Genomic DNA, 17,375 nt, shown 5'->3' with positions numbered 1-17,375 from the left:
TTAAAGCTGAACTGGAGCAAATATCAGTCCTTGGAAAACCCAAACTGATGTTTGTTCTCATTCAGCTTTAAAGAATGGGGTTTTGCAGAAAAAGCTTTGGAAGGGGGGAAAGTCACAGTCTTTCTTTCTTTCTTTCTTTGCCAGATCATTTCTTTGGTTTTCCAAATTTTTACCAAATCAGCCACATTAAAACAAATTTAATACAATTCCCTCCCCCCAAAAAAATGGGTTCCTACACTCTGTTCTTGATGTGTCCAAAGGTTCTTCTTGTTGCTGCATTATTTCCCTAGTTATTTCTAATTCCAATAATAATAATAATAATAATAATAATTTATTATTTATACCCCACCCATCTGGCTGGGTCTCCCCAGCCACTCTGGGCGGCTTCCAACAAAAGAATAAAACACAATAATCTACTAAACATTAAAAGCCTCCCTAAACAGGGCTGCCTTCAGATGTCTTCTAAAAGTCTGGTAGTTGTTTTCCTTTTTGACATCTGTTGGGAGGGCGTTCCACAGGGCAGGCGCCACCACCAAGAAGGCCCTCTGAGGGCCTAGTTCCCTGCAACTTGGCTTCTCGCAACGAGGGAACCACCAGAAGGCCCTCGGTGCTGGACCTCAGTGTCCGGGCAGAATGATGGAGGTGGAGATGCTCCTTCAGGTATACTGGACTGAGGCCAGGCCTGGCTCTAGGGGTAGTCTTGGTGGTGCGGGGCGGCAGGGCTGGCAGGAGGATGCTGCGTGGCAAAGCCGCGCGGAAGCCATGCTGTGCGCTGCGCCCACCCACCAGGGCATGGGCGCCAGAACGATCTCCGCGCCAGGGCGCCTGACCGGCTTGAGACGGCCCTGCTAATTCCCATTCCATTCCTTACAATTAACCTTACATATTACAATAGTTTTTTGTTTTTGTTTTTAAACTTATTATCCTTCAGGAGAGCAGCAGCTCATGCGTTAAATTTTGGAAAGCTTCTTTATAAATAGGACGTCCCCTCGCCTTCCACGGCGCAATGCGCACTGCAGACGCACAAACCCTACCCTCCGACATTTCTCCAATGAAAATAGGGACATCCTATTCCATCATCCTCATCTGTGTATTCCTCCCATCTAACTGGGTTTCCCCAGCCACTCTGGGCAGCTTCCAACATATACAAAAACATCAAACTTCCCTATACAGGGCTGCCTTCAGGTGTCTTCTAAATGCATGATGGTAAAAACAAATACAATATGAAGGTCCAAGCAGTATGGTGATCAAAGGAGCAAAGCTTTTTTTTGGGGGGGGAATGGGGTGCCATTCATGCTTCAGCCATTCCCTCCACTCCCCCCCCCAACCCCTTTCTTTGCTAGGTTCTTCAGTCTGCTAAGATTTCAGGACAAACACACAAACGAGGAGGGGTTTGCCCCCTGACCTTACATGAGAACTGTGTATTTTAACTTCCATTCAAGAATTGTGTTTAGAGGCAGCCAGGGGTCAGGTGCAAACTCTCTACAAATCATAGAATCATAGAGTTGGAAGAGACCACAAGGGCCATCCAGTCCAACCCCCTGCCAAGCAGGAAACACCATCAAAGCATTCTTGACATATGCCTGTCAAGCCTCTGCTTAAAGACCTCCAAAGAAGGAGACTCCACCACACTCCTTGGCAGCAAATTCCACTGCCGAACAGCTCTTACTGTCAGGAAGTTCTTCCTAATGTTTAGGTGGAATCTTCTTTCTTGTACTTTGAATCCATTGCTCCGTGCCTGCTTCTCTGGAGCAGCAGAAAACAACCTTTCACCCTCCTCTATATGACATCCTTTTATATATTTGAACATGGCTATCATATCACCCTTAGCCTTCTCTTCTCCAGGCTAAACATTCCCAGCTCCCTAAGCCGTTCCTCATAAGGCATTGTTTCCAGGCCTTTGACCATTTTGGTTGCCCTCCTCTGGACACGTTCCAATTCGTCAGTATCCATCTTGAACTGTGGTGCCCAGAACTGGACACAGTACTCCAGGTGAGGTCTGACCAGAGCAGAATACAATGGTACTATTACTTCCCTTGATCTAGATGCTATACTCCTATTGATGCAGCCCAGAATTGCATTGGCTTTTTTAGCTGCTGCATCACACTGTTGACTCATGTCAGGTTTGTGGTCTACCAAGACTCCTCGATCCTTTTCATCCTGAGTGGCATCCCTAAGGCAGTTGGATGGCGCCTTGTCTGCCTCCTTCCGGCAACTCTTGCAGCCCAACTGGATTGCTCTGCTTTCCTTTGGACCACCTCAGCCAGGCTGAGAGTCTTGTCCTCTGGGCAGGACCTCCAGGCTTGCACCCCAGGGAGGCCACTTCAATGCTGCTAATGTCGTGGTTTGGTTTCACTCCTGGAGGGACACTCCATTGTCTCTCGAGACATATGGATGCCCACAACAGCTCAAAAGCGCGTAAGGACATTAAGAGCAGCTTGCAGAACCAGGCCAATGGCCCACTGAGCCCAGCCTCCCGTTCCTGCAGGGGGCAAACAGATGCCCATCATGGGTAACTCACAAGCAGGATCAGCACCCAAGAGCAGCTCTCCCCTTCTGTGGCCACCAAAGCGGAACACAAGATAGACTGTCCTGCATCTTCCAAAGACGTTTCAAACGAAACCGCAAATCTTAAGCAGAGAAAACGGTGGCAAATGTTTATACTTTTTGTAAGGTGTAGATATAGTGCTGCTATCTTTAGGTAGCTAGTATTTCTTTATGTTAACCGCCCCATGTGCAAGGATGTGTTTGCAGAAAATACAGTGTATAAATAAATATGTCTCATGATGGAGAGCTCAGTCAATAGAGCAGGAGACTCTTGAACTCAGGGTCGTGGGTTCGCGCCCAATGTTGGACGAAAGATTCCTGCATTGCAGGGGGCTGGACTAGATGACCCTGGGGACCCCACAGAGAGAGCAGGACCCACACAGAGAGAGCAGGATACCAGGTTCCCACAAACTGGGGTTGTGTATGTTGGGGTGTGTGTGTTGTGTGTGTTCTGGGATCACCTGTCGGCTCCGACTCCCAAGGGATCCCGCATGCACAGGCCGCCATGCACAGCGCAAGAAAGCTCCCCACACATTTTGCACACCATAGATTTATAAATATATCTCCATTTACAAGAATCTAATATTGCACGTTAGTCAGTCTGAAAGCGGCGCTAGGGGGAAAGGGCTGGGGGGAGTGCAAGGCAAGATCATGGGGAGGGGGCAGGGGGGGTGAGGTGGTCCGCCAGGGTCTGCTAAGCCCCACAAGGTCCCTTCTGCACAGGTCGGGGAGGTCGCAGCGACCTTGGTGCAAGTTCCGCCATCAGTCATCACATCCCCGGCCTCCATCGCCACGTCAACCGTTGCCAGGCGCCGCCCCGTGCGTCAGCCTCGTTGCTAGGCTCCCTCAGCCGCTGCCATGTCAACCGTTGCAAAGGGTGGGGGGGCGCCTCCTCCGTCACCATGTCAGCTGTTGCTAAGCTCCTGGCTGGGGGGGGAGGAAGGTTGGGCGGAGGGGGGCTGCACAAGTGAAAGGGGCTATTGCTGCGCGACTCTCGCTGCCCCCCCCCACCCGAAAACACACACTAAAGTCTGGGAGGAGCCCTGACTGGGTCCAGTGGCTCTCTGGTGGTCCCCCCTCCCCCCCAGGACCTCATATGGGCTTCCCTTAAAAGTGTCTGTTGCACCACAACATCCTGGAGAACCCTTGCCTCCGTTTTAAAGAAAGCCAGGTTTCTAGCCCTCGTGGACCTAGAGATGAGCTTGCAATGATGGAATCTGTTGCAGGTGAAATCTCAGCATCCTAACCTCCCAGCTCATTATCAGCAGAGCCGAGGGCTGCAAAGAACAGGGTGCAAATGGAATCTAGGCCAAACTCCTCTTGGTTCACCCACAGCTCTAAGATCTGGATTGTTCCAAACAGAGGCTGCCTCCTCTCTCTCCCACCCATGGGTGCCCATTGCCCGGGGTGGGGAACGGTTTGCCAGGGACCAGCCAGCCGCTCCAGCAAGAACCTCCTCCAAGCCCCGCCACCCCTGATTTCTCCGCTGCTGCCCCATCCAGCTCTCCGGACCCAGCCACCCACCCAGCTAACTGCTGCCCAGGGAAGGAAGGGAGAATTGGGGGTTATATATATATATTTATCTAGTCATCCTCTACATCAGGGGTGGAGGTGGGGGGACCACTGGGTTTGGGTCGGGGTTAACCAAGTATTTCCAGGATAAAATGTTAAAAGGCTCAGAAAGTGCTGCGTTGCAGGGGAATGGGGGGATGGAGGAGGGAGGGAGGGAGGGAGGGAGGGAGGGGAGAGGGAGGGGAGGAGGGGGCCCTGCCCCTCCTTCCTCTCCCACCCACCCCGGAGCCCCCAGCCGCTGCCTCCTTGGCCTCCCCCAACCTCTCAGATGTCGGACTCCAGCAGGTACTGTTCGGTGTAGTCCTTGGCCAGCTCCAGGCCCAGGGCCGATTGGCAGAAGGCGGCCATGTCTAACCACAGGGCTGGCTCCAGGAACAGCTGGCACATGACCTTCCCTTGCTGGGCGGTGGGCACCTGGAGGCGCAGGTGGTGGAGCAGCTGGCTCTTGACATGCGCCAGGTTGCGCCCGAAGGCGTCGATGTTGAGGTAGAACCAGTCCTCTCCCAGCGGGATGGGGAAGGGCCGGGTGCTGAGGGTGGCCACGGTGGGGCGGGCCTTCTGGTCAACCACCCAGCAGAGGTCCTTCTTCATCAGCAGGCCCAGGTTGCCGGCGGTGGCCTTGAAGGGTTGCCAGTCCTGGATGATGGTCTGGTTGGGCAGAACCTCCCGCTGGAAGGAATCTCGCAGAACCACCTCAGGGACCTCGCTCTCCAGGAGGAGCTCGGAGGGCTCCGGGCAGAAGCCGCTCTCGGCCAGCGCCAGCACCACAGCGTCCAGGCGAGAGAGGAGCTCTTGGGCATCAAAGCGCACCAGCAGGATCCCCTGGAGAGAAGGAGGAAGAGGAAGGGGAGGAAGAAGAAGAAGAAGAGGAGGAGGAGGAGGAGGAGGAGGAGGAGGAGGAGGAGGAGGAGGAGGAGGAGGAGGAGGAGGAGGAGAATTCAGAGCAGCACCAGGTGGAGGAGAAAGAGGAGGCAGTCTCCTCATCTGGAAAGGTCCTGAGATGGAATCACAGAGTTCCTTCTCAGGATCTGACCACAAGCAACCCAGGACCATAGGGAGCAGGCAGCGCTCCACTTCCAAGACCAACTGAAGGCAGCTCTACCTGCTGAGACAGACACAGCCCCACCCCACAGCTCTCTCTTTGCAGTCTCCCCACCCCACCCACTTGGGACCTGACGTCAGTCCGGAAACATGCATGGGAAGAGGGGGCAGAGGTAGATTTAGGGGAGCACGGCCGGTTTACCCAAAGCGGGTTGCTGAGCTGAGAGGCTGCCACAATAATAATAATAATAATAATAATAATAATTTATTATTTATACCCCGCCCATCTGGCCGGATCTCCCCAGCCACTCTGGGCGGCTTCCAACAAAAGAATAAAACACAATAATCTATTAAACATTAAAAGCCTCCCTGAACAGGGCTGCCTTCAGATGTCTTCTAAAAGTCTGGTAGTTGTTTTCCTCTTTGACATCTGTTGGGAGGGCATTCCACAGGGCAGGCACCACCACCGAGAAGGCCCTCTGGCTAGTTCCCTGCAACTTGGCTTCTCGCAATGAGGGAACCGCCAGAAGGCCCTCGGTGCTGGACCTCAGTGTCCGGGCAGAACGATGGAGGTGGAGACACTCCTTCAGGTATACTGGACCGAGGCCATTTAGGGCTTTAAAGGTCAGCACCAACACTTTGAATTGTGCTCGGAAACGTACTGGGAGCCAATGTAGGTCTTTCAGGACCGGTGTTATGTGGTCCCAGCGGCCGCTCCCAGTCACCAGTCTAGCTGCTGCATTCTGGATTAGTTGTAGTTTCCGAGTCACCTTCAAAGGTAGCCCCACGTAGAGCGCATTGCAGTAGTCCAAGCGGGAGATAACTAGAGCATGCAACAAAGGAAAGGACTCTCACAATGGAAGGTGACAGGTGCCAAATTTGGGCACCACTGAAATTTGAAAGCCCAGAGTCCCCCACTTGGGATGGGGGAAAGCCAGCAGCTCCACCCCAGAACCTATTTGACATAGGTTCAAGGACACAGAAGCCTGTCTCAGCCTCTTCAGAAACTAAGCACCACCCCTCGCTCCACTTTGGGACGGGCCCCTAGAGTCATAGAACTGCAGGATAGCTCTGTGGGTTAGAGCCTTGTGCCGATAATGCCCAGGCTGTGGGTTCAATCCCCATATTGGCCAGCTGCCTATTCCTGCATTGCAGGGGGTTGGACTAGATGATCCTTAGGCTCCCTTCCTGTGGGATATTTACAATGCAGTCAAACTAACGATTCAGGTTTGCTAAATAGGCACATGGTGGGAGCTGAAGCTGACAGAGTTTTCATGTAAGCTTGCTAGAGAGGACTCTGTGAGAGACAATCCTTCTATGCCCTGACTGCGTGGAGGGCATAGCCATGTTAAGGGGTGATATGATAGCCATGCTCAAATATATAAAAGGATGTCATATAGAGGAGGGAGAAAGGTTGTTTTCTGCTGCTCCAGAGAAGCGGACATGGAGCAATGGATTCAAGCTACAAGAAAGAAGATTCCACCTCAACATTAGGAAGAACTTCCTGACAGTAAGAGCTGTTCGGCAGTGGAATTTGCTACCAAGGAGTGTGGTGGAGTCTCCTTCTTTGGGTGTCTTTAAGCAGAGGCTTGACAGGCATATGTCAAGAATGCTTTGATGGTGTTTCCTGCTTGGCAGGGGGTTGGACTGGATGGTCCTTGTGGTCTCTTCCAACTCTATGATTCTATGATATCTTCCCCCACCTTCCTGGGCATATCCTCTTTTTTCTCTTTTTCCGTCACTCTTCCCAACAAGCCAAGAATGTGAGAACATCTGCATGTCTGAGCTCCAAAGCTGGTCTGAAGGGATGTCTTGGAAACTGAATTACCATTTTAAGCCAGTCTGAACAAAACTGCTTTGCAACAAGAGTAAAGTCGTACCTTGGTTCTCAAACAGAATCCGTTCGAACATCCGGAAAATGTTCGAAAACCAAGGTGTGGCTTCCAATTGGCTACAGGAGCTTCTTGCACTCAATCGGAAGCCATCAGACTTTAGGCTTCCAAAAAACGTTTGGAAACCGGAACACTCACTTCCGAGTTTGTGGCGTTCGGGAGCCAAAAAAGATGAGTACCAAGGCGTTTGAGAACCAAGGCACAACTGTAAATGCTCTTTTTACCTTTTGCAAGATTGTGTGTGGTTATTATTTTAAGGGGAGAAAAGGGGCAAATACCAGGAAAAACCAGTTTGCCTTAAATCCTGGATTGCTTAAACCGAAAGCCTAAAACATGGGTAGGCAAACTAAGGCCCGTGGACCGGATGCAGCCCAATCACCTTCTCAATCTGGCCTGCAGACGGTCCAGGAATCAACGTGTTTTTACATGAGTAGAATGTGCCGTTTTATTTAAAATGAATCTCTGGTTTATTTGTGGGGCAAAGGAATTCATTCTCCCCCCCAAAAAAAATATAGTCCAGCCCCCCACAAGGTCTGAGGGACAGTGGACTGGCCCCCTGCTGAAAAAGTTTGCTGACCCCTGGCCTAAAACTTGCCCATCTAAGCTGCAAAAGGATGCTCCCTGCTGAACTCACAAGGAAGGAATAGATCTCAGGATCTATTCACATCCCTACAATTCCAGCTTTACAATTCTACGATCTCTTAGTGGGAGCTCCCCTGCTGGCCAGGCTTGATCCTCAGTCACTCTGTGCATGCGCAGAGTTCCTCCCTCCCTCCCTCCATGTGCTCTGACACGGGGGTGGCGGGGAGGGGAGGCGTACCTCTGTCCGCGTGGTTCCCTCACCTGCTTTGCGATGACACGGTACTTCTTGAAGTCCTTGGGTCCCAGCTTGTCGTCCCGGGTCAAGCGCGACACCTTGACCTCGGGGTGCTTCTCCTTGACCATCTCTGAGCAGAATCGCTGGAGGACCCCGGCCACCCCTTTCCCTCGCTCCCAGGGGGCCACGCGGAGCCCCTCCACCAAGGCCGTCTCCCCGGAGTCGATGATGTAGATTGACTGGAGCCCAATCTGGTTGTTGGGTGGGGTGGGGTGGGGTGGGGACGGGAGGGGAGGGGGAGATATAGGGCAGGGGAGGAGGGGGGAAGGGGAGGGGAAGATATAGGGCAGGGGAGGAGGGGGGAAGGGGAGAGAGCAGAGAGTTTAACCCTTAGTGCGCTGCACCAAGTCACCTATAATCTTGAAAAAAATCTGTAATTGGAAAAAATGGTGGCGTTAATTAAACAAAGTTAGGTGAGGAAGGGGGGCAGGTGGGGGCGGGCGGGTGAGGGGGGGTTGGGCGAGGTGGGAGGCAGAGAGAGAGGAGAGGGGGGAAACCGCTGTTGGCACACATTTTTAAGCAATTACACAAAAAGAGAACAACAAAAAAATACAGGCATATAGAGGGGTATATATATAGAGATATATATTTATATATAGGGAAGGTCACAGAGTAAGCTGATCATACTAGTACCATTGGACGGGGCCCTTTACGCTACGGGGGTCTCAAGAGCAGAGACACACAAAGAGGGAGACATTTATTTTGGAAACTTGTGTCCTGAGGCCGAACTGTAAGGATTTAGGATCCGCGCTGCAGCAGCCCCTCCACGGTTCCTCCGAGGGAGCCCCGCCACCTTCCTGGACGGGGGGCCTGATCCCCCACACACCTACGTGAATAAAATCCAGCGAAAATCATTCGGTTTTTATCCATTGCTTTTTTTTCTTTTTTTTATAATTAAAAAAAAATAGAGAGAGAGAGAAAGAGAGAGAGGGAGGGAGGCAGAGAGAGAGAGAGAAAAAGAAAAAGCCCAGAGTGAAGCTGGAAACAGAATGTCATAAAATCATCAGTAGACGGGAGAGAGAGAGAGAGATAAAAGAGAGAGAGAAAGATGGTGAGGAACACCCAGGCACCGGAACTGGAGGAATCGCAGTCGGGAGGGGTCCCCAAGGGTCATCTAGCCCAGCCCAGGAGTAACAGTTAAGGGGGCCTGAGAGTTTGGGCCGATGGAAGGCTTGTCAAGCTCTTTCCATCCACAGGTGACCCCAGAAAGCGAGGGCTTTAATGCCCAACCCTTGCCTAGGAGGGAGACAGCCTTCTTGGGAAATAATAATAATAATAATAATAATAATAATAATAATAATAATAATAATGGCGGCACACTGAGCCCCAACAGAGGAAGGGCTCCAACCCCTGCAGTTCCCCCCCCCCCCAACAGTCCAGACTAAGATTTTATGCAGGAAGACCTGGAGGTGTTTGAGGTCGCATGCAATGCAGATTTTGGGAAACACCCCATGACTTTGGGGGGGGGGGTGCTCCCCCACCACACACACACACACCATAAGGCTGGATGGGGGGGTCCAATCGCAACCACCCCAGTAGGATTTAGGCTGGCACAATCGGCTGGTGGCAGATTTCATCCGACCAGACAGAGTTAGGCTCCATTTCCCAGCCGCTTTCCTGGAAACCCCCGCAGGATGAGGAGGGGCGAATGCGAAAGCCACGTCCAGTTCCGGTGCTGGCGTTACACACGCGTGGGCAACAGACTTACCCATAAGCTCCAGGCTCCCCCCCCCCCAAATCTCCCCACCCCAAACCCAATGTGTGTGAAGAGTGCGATCTGGGGGGTGGGGGTGGAGAGACCCCTCTTCTCTGGTGCCCGGAAGCTGGCACCAGGGGCCCCAAAGTGGGAGGGGGTGCCAGGAGGCCTTGAGCTGCTCAGGACCCTGCTATGGAGCAAATTACACGACCGGTCGCAGGAGCTTCCCTCTCCTCAGGAGATCTGCCTGGATCAGGGCCGTGGACATGCAGTTTGCCTTCCGCCGAGTCAAGTGTAAGGAGGCCAGAAGACCCCTGATGAAGCTGGATCAGGCCAGTGGGGGCCCAACTAGTCCAGCATCCGGGGGCCAAACAGGTGCCCCAAAGGGGAACCCACAAGCAGAATCCGAACACAGGATCCGAATCCCCTCCTGCAGATTCCAGCAACTGGGATCCAGAAGCATCGCTGCCTCCAGATGTCTAGGCAGAACCCAGCGCATGAATTTCTCTAGTCATCTTTAAAAGCCATCCTGCAGCAGGGAGTTCCATAGTTTATCTGTATGGGGGGGAAAGGCTTCCTTCTCTCTGCCCTGAATCGCCAGCATCAGCTCCACTGGGTGATCACGAGTTCTCTCCACTTTCTCCTCGCCTTGCGTAATTTCACAAACTCCCTCACCTGCTTTCTGAATCAAAATGTCCCTTCCCCGTACAGGGAGAGTCGCTCAGTCTTCCTCGATCGCTTTGTCTGCTCTCTTCTGAACCTTCTCCAACTCTGCGATATCCTTTTTGGGGTGAGGCGACCAGAACGGCACATCGTATTATTTCAAATGTGGTCGCACAATGGCTCTCTTCCTATTGATCCCTAGCACGCGAGAGATACTATATCATTTGAATCACCTCCATGGTGGTTTTGTGGTTATATAGATCACCTTTCCCCCTTTTTTTGCAGAATCACAGAATCGTAGAGTTGAGAGCGACCCCCCCAAACGTCATCCAGCACAACCCCAGCCATGCAGGAATCACAGCTGAAGCACCTGGCCTCTCCTTAAAAACCTGCAACGAATCATGGAACTGTAGAATTGGAAGGGACCCCCAAGGGTCATCTAGCTCAACCCCCTGCAACGCAGGAGCCGCAGCTAAATTTCATTTGCAGGCTCTGAGGGTTTATGCTTCTGCTTACTGTCATTCCTATTCCCATGCAGGAAAACAACAACGATAAGGTTAGAATCCTAAGCGTTTTGAGGGATCCCCCAGTGGTCATCCAGCCCAACCCCCTGCAATGCAGGAAGGAAATCCCTAGCAAGGACCCTGGCAGGCAGCGACTTTACTGGGCCCTCCTTAGTTTGAGTTGCTCCATAGCAGCACCCACCAAGACGACCCCCCCCCCATTCATTTCAGCCTCCCAGATGGCAGAGGTCCTCTCCCCCCAGCCTCAGCCTCCCAGGGACCCCCGTGGCTGCTCAGGCCAGCCGGGGGCCCTGGGAGGAAAGGCTCTCGTGGGGGGAGAGGATGAAGCTGGCCGGCCCGGCTCCCCCCACCGCTCTCACCACAGCTCCGTTCTTCTTGGCCAGCACGACGGTGCGGTTGGGCTCCCGGATCCAGGCATGGTAGCGGCTGGGGAGGTAGTCCAACCCCCCGTAGATGCCCTTCGACATGGCCAGGATCTCCTCGAACTCCTTCTCGGTGGCCACCACAAACTCCAGCTGCGAGTCGGCACTGGGGCTCTCCAGCTTCATGTCTACACGCGAGGCTACAGACTTGTGCGGCTGCAGGGAGATAAACCTCCATGAAAACCACCCTGGGGGGGCTCCGCGCTGGCTGGGGGTCCCCAAGCTCCATGGGCCTCTGAAAACAAGCCGGTTAGACAGACACAGAAGGGCAAGAAAGGGGGCGGGCAGGGAAGGGGCGGCACTCGAGGCGCTTTGCTGCCCGGGGAGGGAGGGGAAGGGGGCGATGTGGCCCCCTCCCCACCACACCCCGCTAGTCCCAAATCTAAAAGGGGACCAGCCTGGCAGTGGGGCATTTAGGTGTGGTCCCTGCCTTGCAGGGGGTTGAGCTAGATGACCCTCAGGGTCCCCCTGCCGGCTCCAGAGTTCTGTGATCCTAAGAGCCCTGCCGGATCAGGCTAACGGCCCATCTAGTCATAGAATTGGCGAGTCGGAAGGGACCCTGAGGGTCATCTAGCCCAACCCCCTGCAAGGCAGGAATTGTCCAGCCTCCTGTTCTCTCTGGTGCCTGTTATGGGAAACCCGCAAGAAGGATCCAAGTGCGAGGGCTGAGCTCGCCCCTCTCCAGAGATTGGTATTCAGAAGCATTTGCTGCCTCTGACTATGGAGGGAGACCGTTCCATGGGCCAGGAGCCCATGATGGGCATATTCTCCTCCATGACTTTGTCTGATCCTCTTTCCAAGTTGATGGCTCTCACAACCTCTTGTGGGAGGGAGTTCCATAGTCTAATTAGTGCTGTGTGAGGAATCTTCCTGGTATCCGTCCTGAATCTCCCCACTTGGGAGATCAAGCAGGGGGGGATGTGGGGCAGGCCATGTTTAGCACTGCACCCATCCCAGGCTCTGGGCTTCTCCCCCCCCCCCTCACTGCCCGGGGTCTGTCTCTCTCTCTCACACACACACACACAAACACACACTCACACTGCAAAAATATTTCTTGTGCTTTTGAAGGTGATGGGGAGGGTTACGTAGCTTCTATAGTATGATTCCTCCCCATCCACCCAAAAAAATCTTGTTTTCTCTGCCCTGTTTACAGTTCCTCTCTGTGGCTCTGCTCTTATTTCTATCTGGTTGTTTTAAGATGTGTGTTTCCCCCTCCACAGCCACACCTTAAGATCCCATTTCGGACAGATTTTTCTTTTCTTTTCTTTTTTAGGGCGCGTAGAAAATACAAACAAGCCGAAGTTATGGGCTGCCTTTGCTCCTTGTTGCCGGTGTGTCAAAGCCAAACCCTTCGCTGTTGCCGCTTCATCCAAATCGTGTTTGCAGGAAAAACAAACGTTTCAAAGGCAAAAAAATAGTAAAAGGAAAGGGGGGGAAAGTGTGTTTTTCGGAAGGTGATGTCACCAAAGGTAAGGCCTCTTCGCAGAGGTATAATGGGCGGGGGCCGGTTCATCCATTGACAGACACACACACACACACACACACACACACACTCCAGAAACTGGGATTACTGGGAAAACTAAGATGGGGCATCACAGAGATGGGGTGTTTCTCATTTTCCAACTCTGTGCAGAATAACGAGACTCAAAACCATGTGAACAGGATACGGAGATGTTCTCCTCCTGGTCCTTCTCCCTGCCAATTGTCTGTCAGGTTAAAAACCCAGGTAACCCCTGGAAGCTGAAGTGTCACAACAAAAAACCCTCCCCTCCCAAAACCAGGTGCACTGAGGCTGCGTCCCCCACGGAGGGCCCCCCCCCTGCTCTCCTGATCTAACCAGTGCAGAACTAGCCTCTCTCTTCCTGCAAGCTTCCCACCCCCGGGCAACGGAGGGGAAGGGTACCTTCAGAAAAATGTCAGCAGAACCTGCTGGGCGGGGCCCAAAGCGGCCTATCTAGTCTAGCCTCCTGTCCTCACAGGGGACAATTCGATGCCCCAACTGGGAAGCCCCCAAGCCAGGACCTGAGTGCAAGAGCCGCACTCTCCACACACACATATCAGGTGATTTTCAGCCACTGTTATTACCGCCTCAGACTGTGGAGACAGAAAACAGCCCTCTCCTCCCCCTCCCCCCCCCTCCATAAATTCGCCTCCTCCTCTTTTGCAGCTATCCAAGTTGGTGGCCGCCATTGCCTCTTGTGGCAGGGAGTTCCGCAGTTTAGTCTGCACTGCGCGAAGAAAGGCTTTCCTTTCTCAGTCCTGAATCCTCCAACATCGGATGTCCACAAGCTCTAGACGACAGCACTTTCTGTTCCGCTGGCTTGTCAGCTATGCTTAACTCTAGTTCGGCTACTTGCTGCGCGAACCTTCTTCCCGCCCTGAATCTCCTAACGTTCTCCCACACCGGCGGGCGGGAGGGGGCAGGTGGGGGCCATAACATTTCAGGTTAAGTGGGCAAAATGAGCATCGATCCATTCCACAGCCTAAAGCAGCCGGGGGGGGGGGGACGGATGGTCTGGGGAGCCTTTTCTCCTCCAGGAAAGGACTAGCCTGGGCTCCACCCCAATTTCCTGGCGGAGGCAGTATTCAGTCTAATCCACCCCCCCAAAAAAAAGTGTTTCTGTAGCTTTCATGGTTGTTGATAGAAACCTCTTGACACATGGCACAGACAAACAAACAGCTCCTTGTCCACTGTGTCTCAGCCACAGCCCAGAGCCTCCTTGCTCTTGTGCGGGGACATTAACTTCAGTGGGTTTACTCAGAAGTAGGTGTGTTGTCAGTTGCAGCTTAGGAACTTGCTCCCCCACCTCCCGCATTTGCCAAGCTTGGGAACTTAGGAGAAATGGGGAAATGCCCTCAGGGCCTTCCAGCCCCCCATCAAGAAGTGCTTAGGATGGGGCCCTTGGGGCCCGAGCACCCACAAAACTTTGGTGCCACTGGAAGTCAGGTTCCGAGGCTGCGGGGCACATGACATCATGACCCCCATAACCAGGGGGCCAAGTCGGAGCTCCTGCGCTTAGGCGAGGGTTGCCCACCCCCATTTATTCAGCTCAGTACCAGAGTCCTAGCAAACCACCCATTTTGCTGCTGGCACCTCAAAAACGAAGGTGCCCAGTGGACCAAATCGACAATAACTGTCGGGGGGGGGGTTTCCATTCCATGTTGTGCATTAAGAAAGGGGGTGCCCCCAGGCTTCCCCTTTCCCAGAAGGGGCTTACAACTATACAGTTTGCCCCCCCAGATATGTTATTAGGAAGCAAAACATGCAATCAGGGGGGAGCCTCTTCTTCAAGGCACAGCAGGTTACAATCCTGACTCTCGCAGGTGGTGCCCACCCAAGAAAAGCCCCATTGATGTGGCCCTAGTGCTGTTCCTCCCCCCCAGTCCAGAACTGCCCCCCGCCCTCGTTGCGCATGTTCTCCCCCTGCCCTTCCCCACAGCCCCCCAGAGTCAGCCACTGTGCCTTGAACCCCCTGTTCCCGCCGCCGCCATTGCAGGCATTTGTGAGAAGTTCAACACCAGATGGAAACAAAAACAAAGAAAACCTCTGCTTTACGGGTCGTTGTTACTTGGCTGATCTGCTCCCAGGGACGCTCTCACTGGTGGGGAACTGGTGGTACTGGTTGTACTGGTGGTGGCGGTGCTCCTGGCTCTGGCAGCCTCCGGCCTCAACCCAGGCGCTTTGGAGACAAAATCAGGACAATGAGGGGGGATTTTGATTCAGTCTGCCTTGGGGTGAGTGGGGTGGGGAGCAAACAGTCCCCCTAGCTGACTATAAGAACACATAAAAGTTCCAAGTTTCCATAAGACCTCTCTCTCTCTCTCTCTCTCTCACACACACACACACACACAATTTTACCACTCTGCCATGGGATGAAGCCTTGAGGGCATGTAAGCTCTCCACTCCCCTCATATAGTTGATTGTAGAGTTGGGACCCCCCCAAAGGTCATCTAGCCCAACCCCCCACAATGCAGAAATCCTCAACAAGGAATCCCTCCCAGGTGGCCATCCAACCTCTGCTTAAAGACCTCCAAGGAAGGAGAGTCCACCACCTTTCGAGGGAGGCTGTTCCACTGTCAAAACGGCTCTTAATGTCTTCCAAGTCCTTCCAGATGTTGAGTCGGAATCGTCTTTCATGTAACTTGGAGCCGTTGGTTTGAGTCTTACAGTCCAGAGCAGGAGAAAGCAAGCTGGCTCCTTTTTTCCATGTGTCATCCCTTCGGATGAGCTCTCCGTCTTCTCTCCTCCAAGCTAAACATCCCCAGATCCTTCAACCGTTCCTCACAAGCCTTGGTTTCCAGACCTTGCCCTTTTCTGCGCTCCTTCCAGCTTCTCAACATCCTTAAAAACTGGGGTGCCCAGAACTGGACACAGGACTCCAGGTGGGGTCTGACCAAGGCAGAAGAGAGTGACATTAGGACTTCCCTTACTGCCTGACCCCATCCTCTCTCTGCCAGAGGAACTCAGAGAATCTCCCACGCCTGAAGAGGAACCATTGAGTGAGTTGGGTCTGTTTAGGCTGGAGAAGAGGAGACTGAGGAGATATGAGAGCCATATCCTCAAACATCTGAAGGGCTGTCTCGTGGAAGAGGAGCAAGCTTGTTTCCTGCTGCTTCAGAGGGGAGAACCCAAACCAAGGGTCCTCCCCTCCGAAGGGAGATTCCGACTACACATCAGAAAGAACTTTCTGGCAGTAAGAACCGTCCGGAAGTGGAAGGGATTCCCTCAGAAGACGGCGACTCTCCTTCCTTGGAGGTTTGAAAGCAGAGGTTGGGCGACCACCAGAATGGAGCCTTCCAGCTTTACAATTCCTCGTTCTAATAGGAACTGCATCTTATTGCTTCGCTGTCTCCACAAATTGTGAACTCTGGGGCTGGCAGAGGGGGGGGGGGTGAGTGAACGGGGCTCGAAGGAAGACACCAGGATCTCAGCGAGCAGAAGAGTGGCTGATTTCGTGGGGTTGTGGCAAGGACAGGCCCCTTCCCCCCGACCGCAAGGGACACTGGAAACCCAAGCCCAGCAGCCTTGGCTTGCAGGACCTGAGCTCCGGAAGCCCTTGACCCAGGTAAGGACTCGCACCTGAGACGCCGGCATCGCGTTTCCTCAGCAACTGGTCATGAATATTCCATGCCACGGAACTCGAGGCCTCTTCAGCCAGGAGACGAAAGAGGCCCCGGGAGAAACGAGGCCTGGAATATAAAACCAGGCGGAAACACTCGAAAGACCGATATTTTCCATCTCCCTGCAGGTGGGTCAGAGGGATCGGTTTGCTCCTGCGGCAGGAAGGGCTTCATGTGAGAGAGATCTCGGGTTCTCTCCCCCCATCCTCTCCTCCAACGCCGCCACCAGCCAAAGAACAGCCTTCATTGCCAGGTCTTGGCCTTGAGGGGGGTCATGTGACACTCGGCAAGAAGGAGGGACTTCTGCTCACCTGCAAAGGGCACATAGAGGAGGGGGTTCTGTGCAATTCTGGGCATCAGGGGCAAAGCTAGCTGCTGGGCTACTTATAGGGGCACTTGCACCCATGCAAGCCTGCCCCCGCCCCGCCCTGGAAGGTTGCATCACAGGCCTGCTGTGTGCAGAGTGCCCCCCCCTATGTTGCTGGCCTGGCCTGAGCCATCAGACCCCTCCTCACTGGCACGGCATTGGGACTTGGATTCGAGAGACAATGGAGTGCGCCTCCAGGGGTGAAGTCAAACGGCTGCATTAGCAGCACTGAAATGACCTCTCTGGGGCGTGTGCCGTGTGTCTGGGGGTCCTGGACTGCCCAGATGACAAGACCCCCCCCCTCAGCCTCACTGGTGTGGTCCAAAGGAAAGCAGAGCAAGACACTGGGCACCAGTCTGGCTACAGGGGTTGCCGAAAGGAGGCGGACAAGGAACCATCCAAGCATCTTGCGGACTCCACTCTGGATTCGTGGAGGGTTTACTCCGGAGTCTTTTCTTCTCCCGAAAATATCCCTCAAGGACGGAGTCTTCCTTCTCCCTGAAGGGCTCCCTTCCCAGGCGGGCGAGCCCCACCTGCCCCTCACTTCCCTCTACAGCAGGTGCAGAAACCGCCTTCTTGACCGCTGGACCCCTTCTTGGTCTCATGGACCAAGGGTGGACAAACTACCCCCAGAAGGAGGGCGATGTCCCTCA

The 17,375-nt window shown here is 53.6% G+C and overlaps 1 protein-coding gene across 1 annotated transcript; it reads right to left on the bottom strand.

Moving 5' to 3' along the window:
- Positions 1-4,365: 4,365 nt before the first annotated feature.
- Positions 4,366-14,888, bottom strand: NAT16 (N-acetyltransferase 16 (putative)). Its single transcript, XM_060282317.1, has 4 exons — positions 14,780-14,888; positions 11,172-11,390; positions 7,896-8,120; positions 4,366-4,941 (listed from the first exon to the last, which is right to left on the bottom strand). The coding sequence occupies exons 2-4, from the start codon at positions 11,358-11,360 to the stop codon at positions 4,384-4,386; spliced, it is 972 nt and encodes a 323-aa protein (XP_060138300.1). The 5' UTR covers positions 11,361-11,390; positions 14,780-14,888; the 3' UTR covers positions 4,366-4,383.
- Positions 14,889-17,375: the final 2,487 nt, after the last annotated feature.

The sequence above is a fragment of the Zootoca vivipara genome, chromosome 13, assembly GCF_963506605.1.
Source record: "Zootoca vivipara chromosome 13, rZooViv1.1, whole genome shotgun sequence".
Taxonomy (NCBI): Eukaryota; Metazoa; Chordata; class Lepidosauria; order Squamata; family Lacertidae; genus Zootoca; species Zootoca vivipara.
The sequence above is the reverse complement of the archived record's forward strand: the minus strand, read 5'-3'. Positions and strand labels throughout refer to the sequence as shown.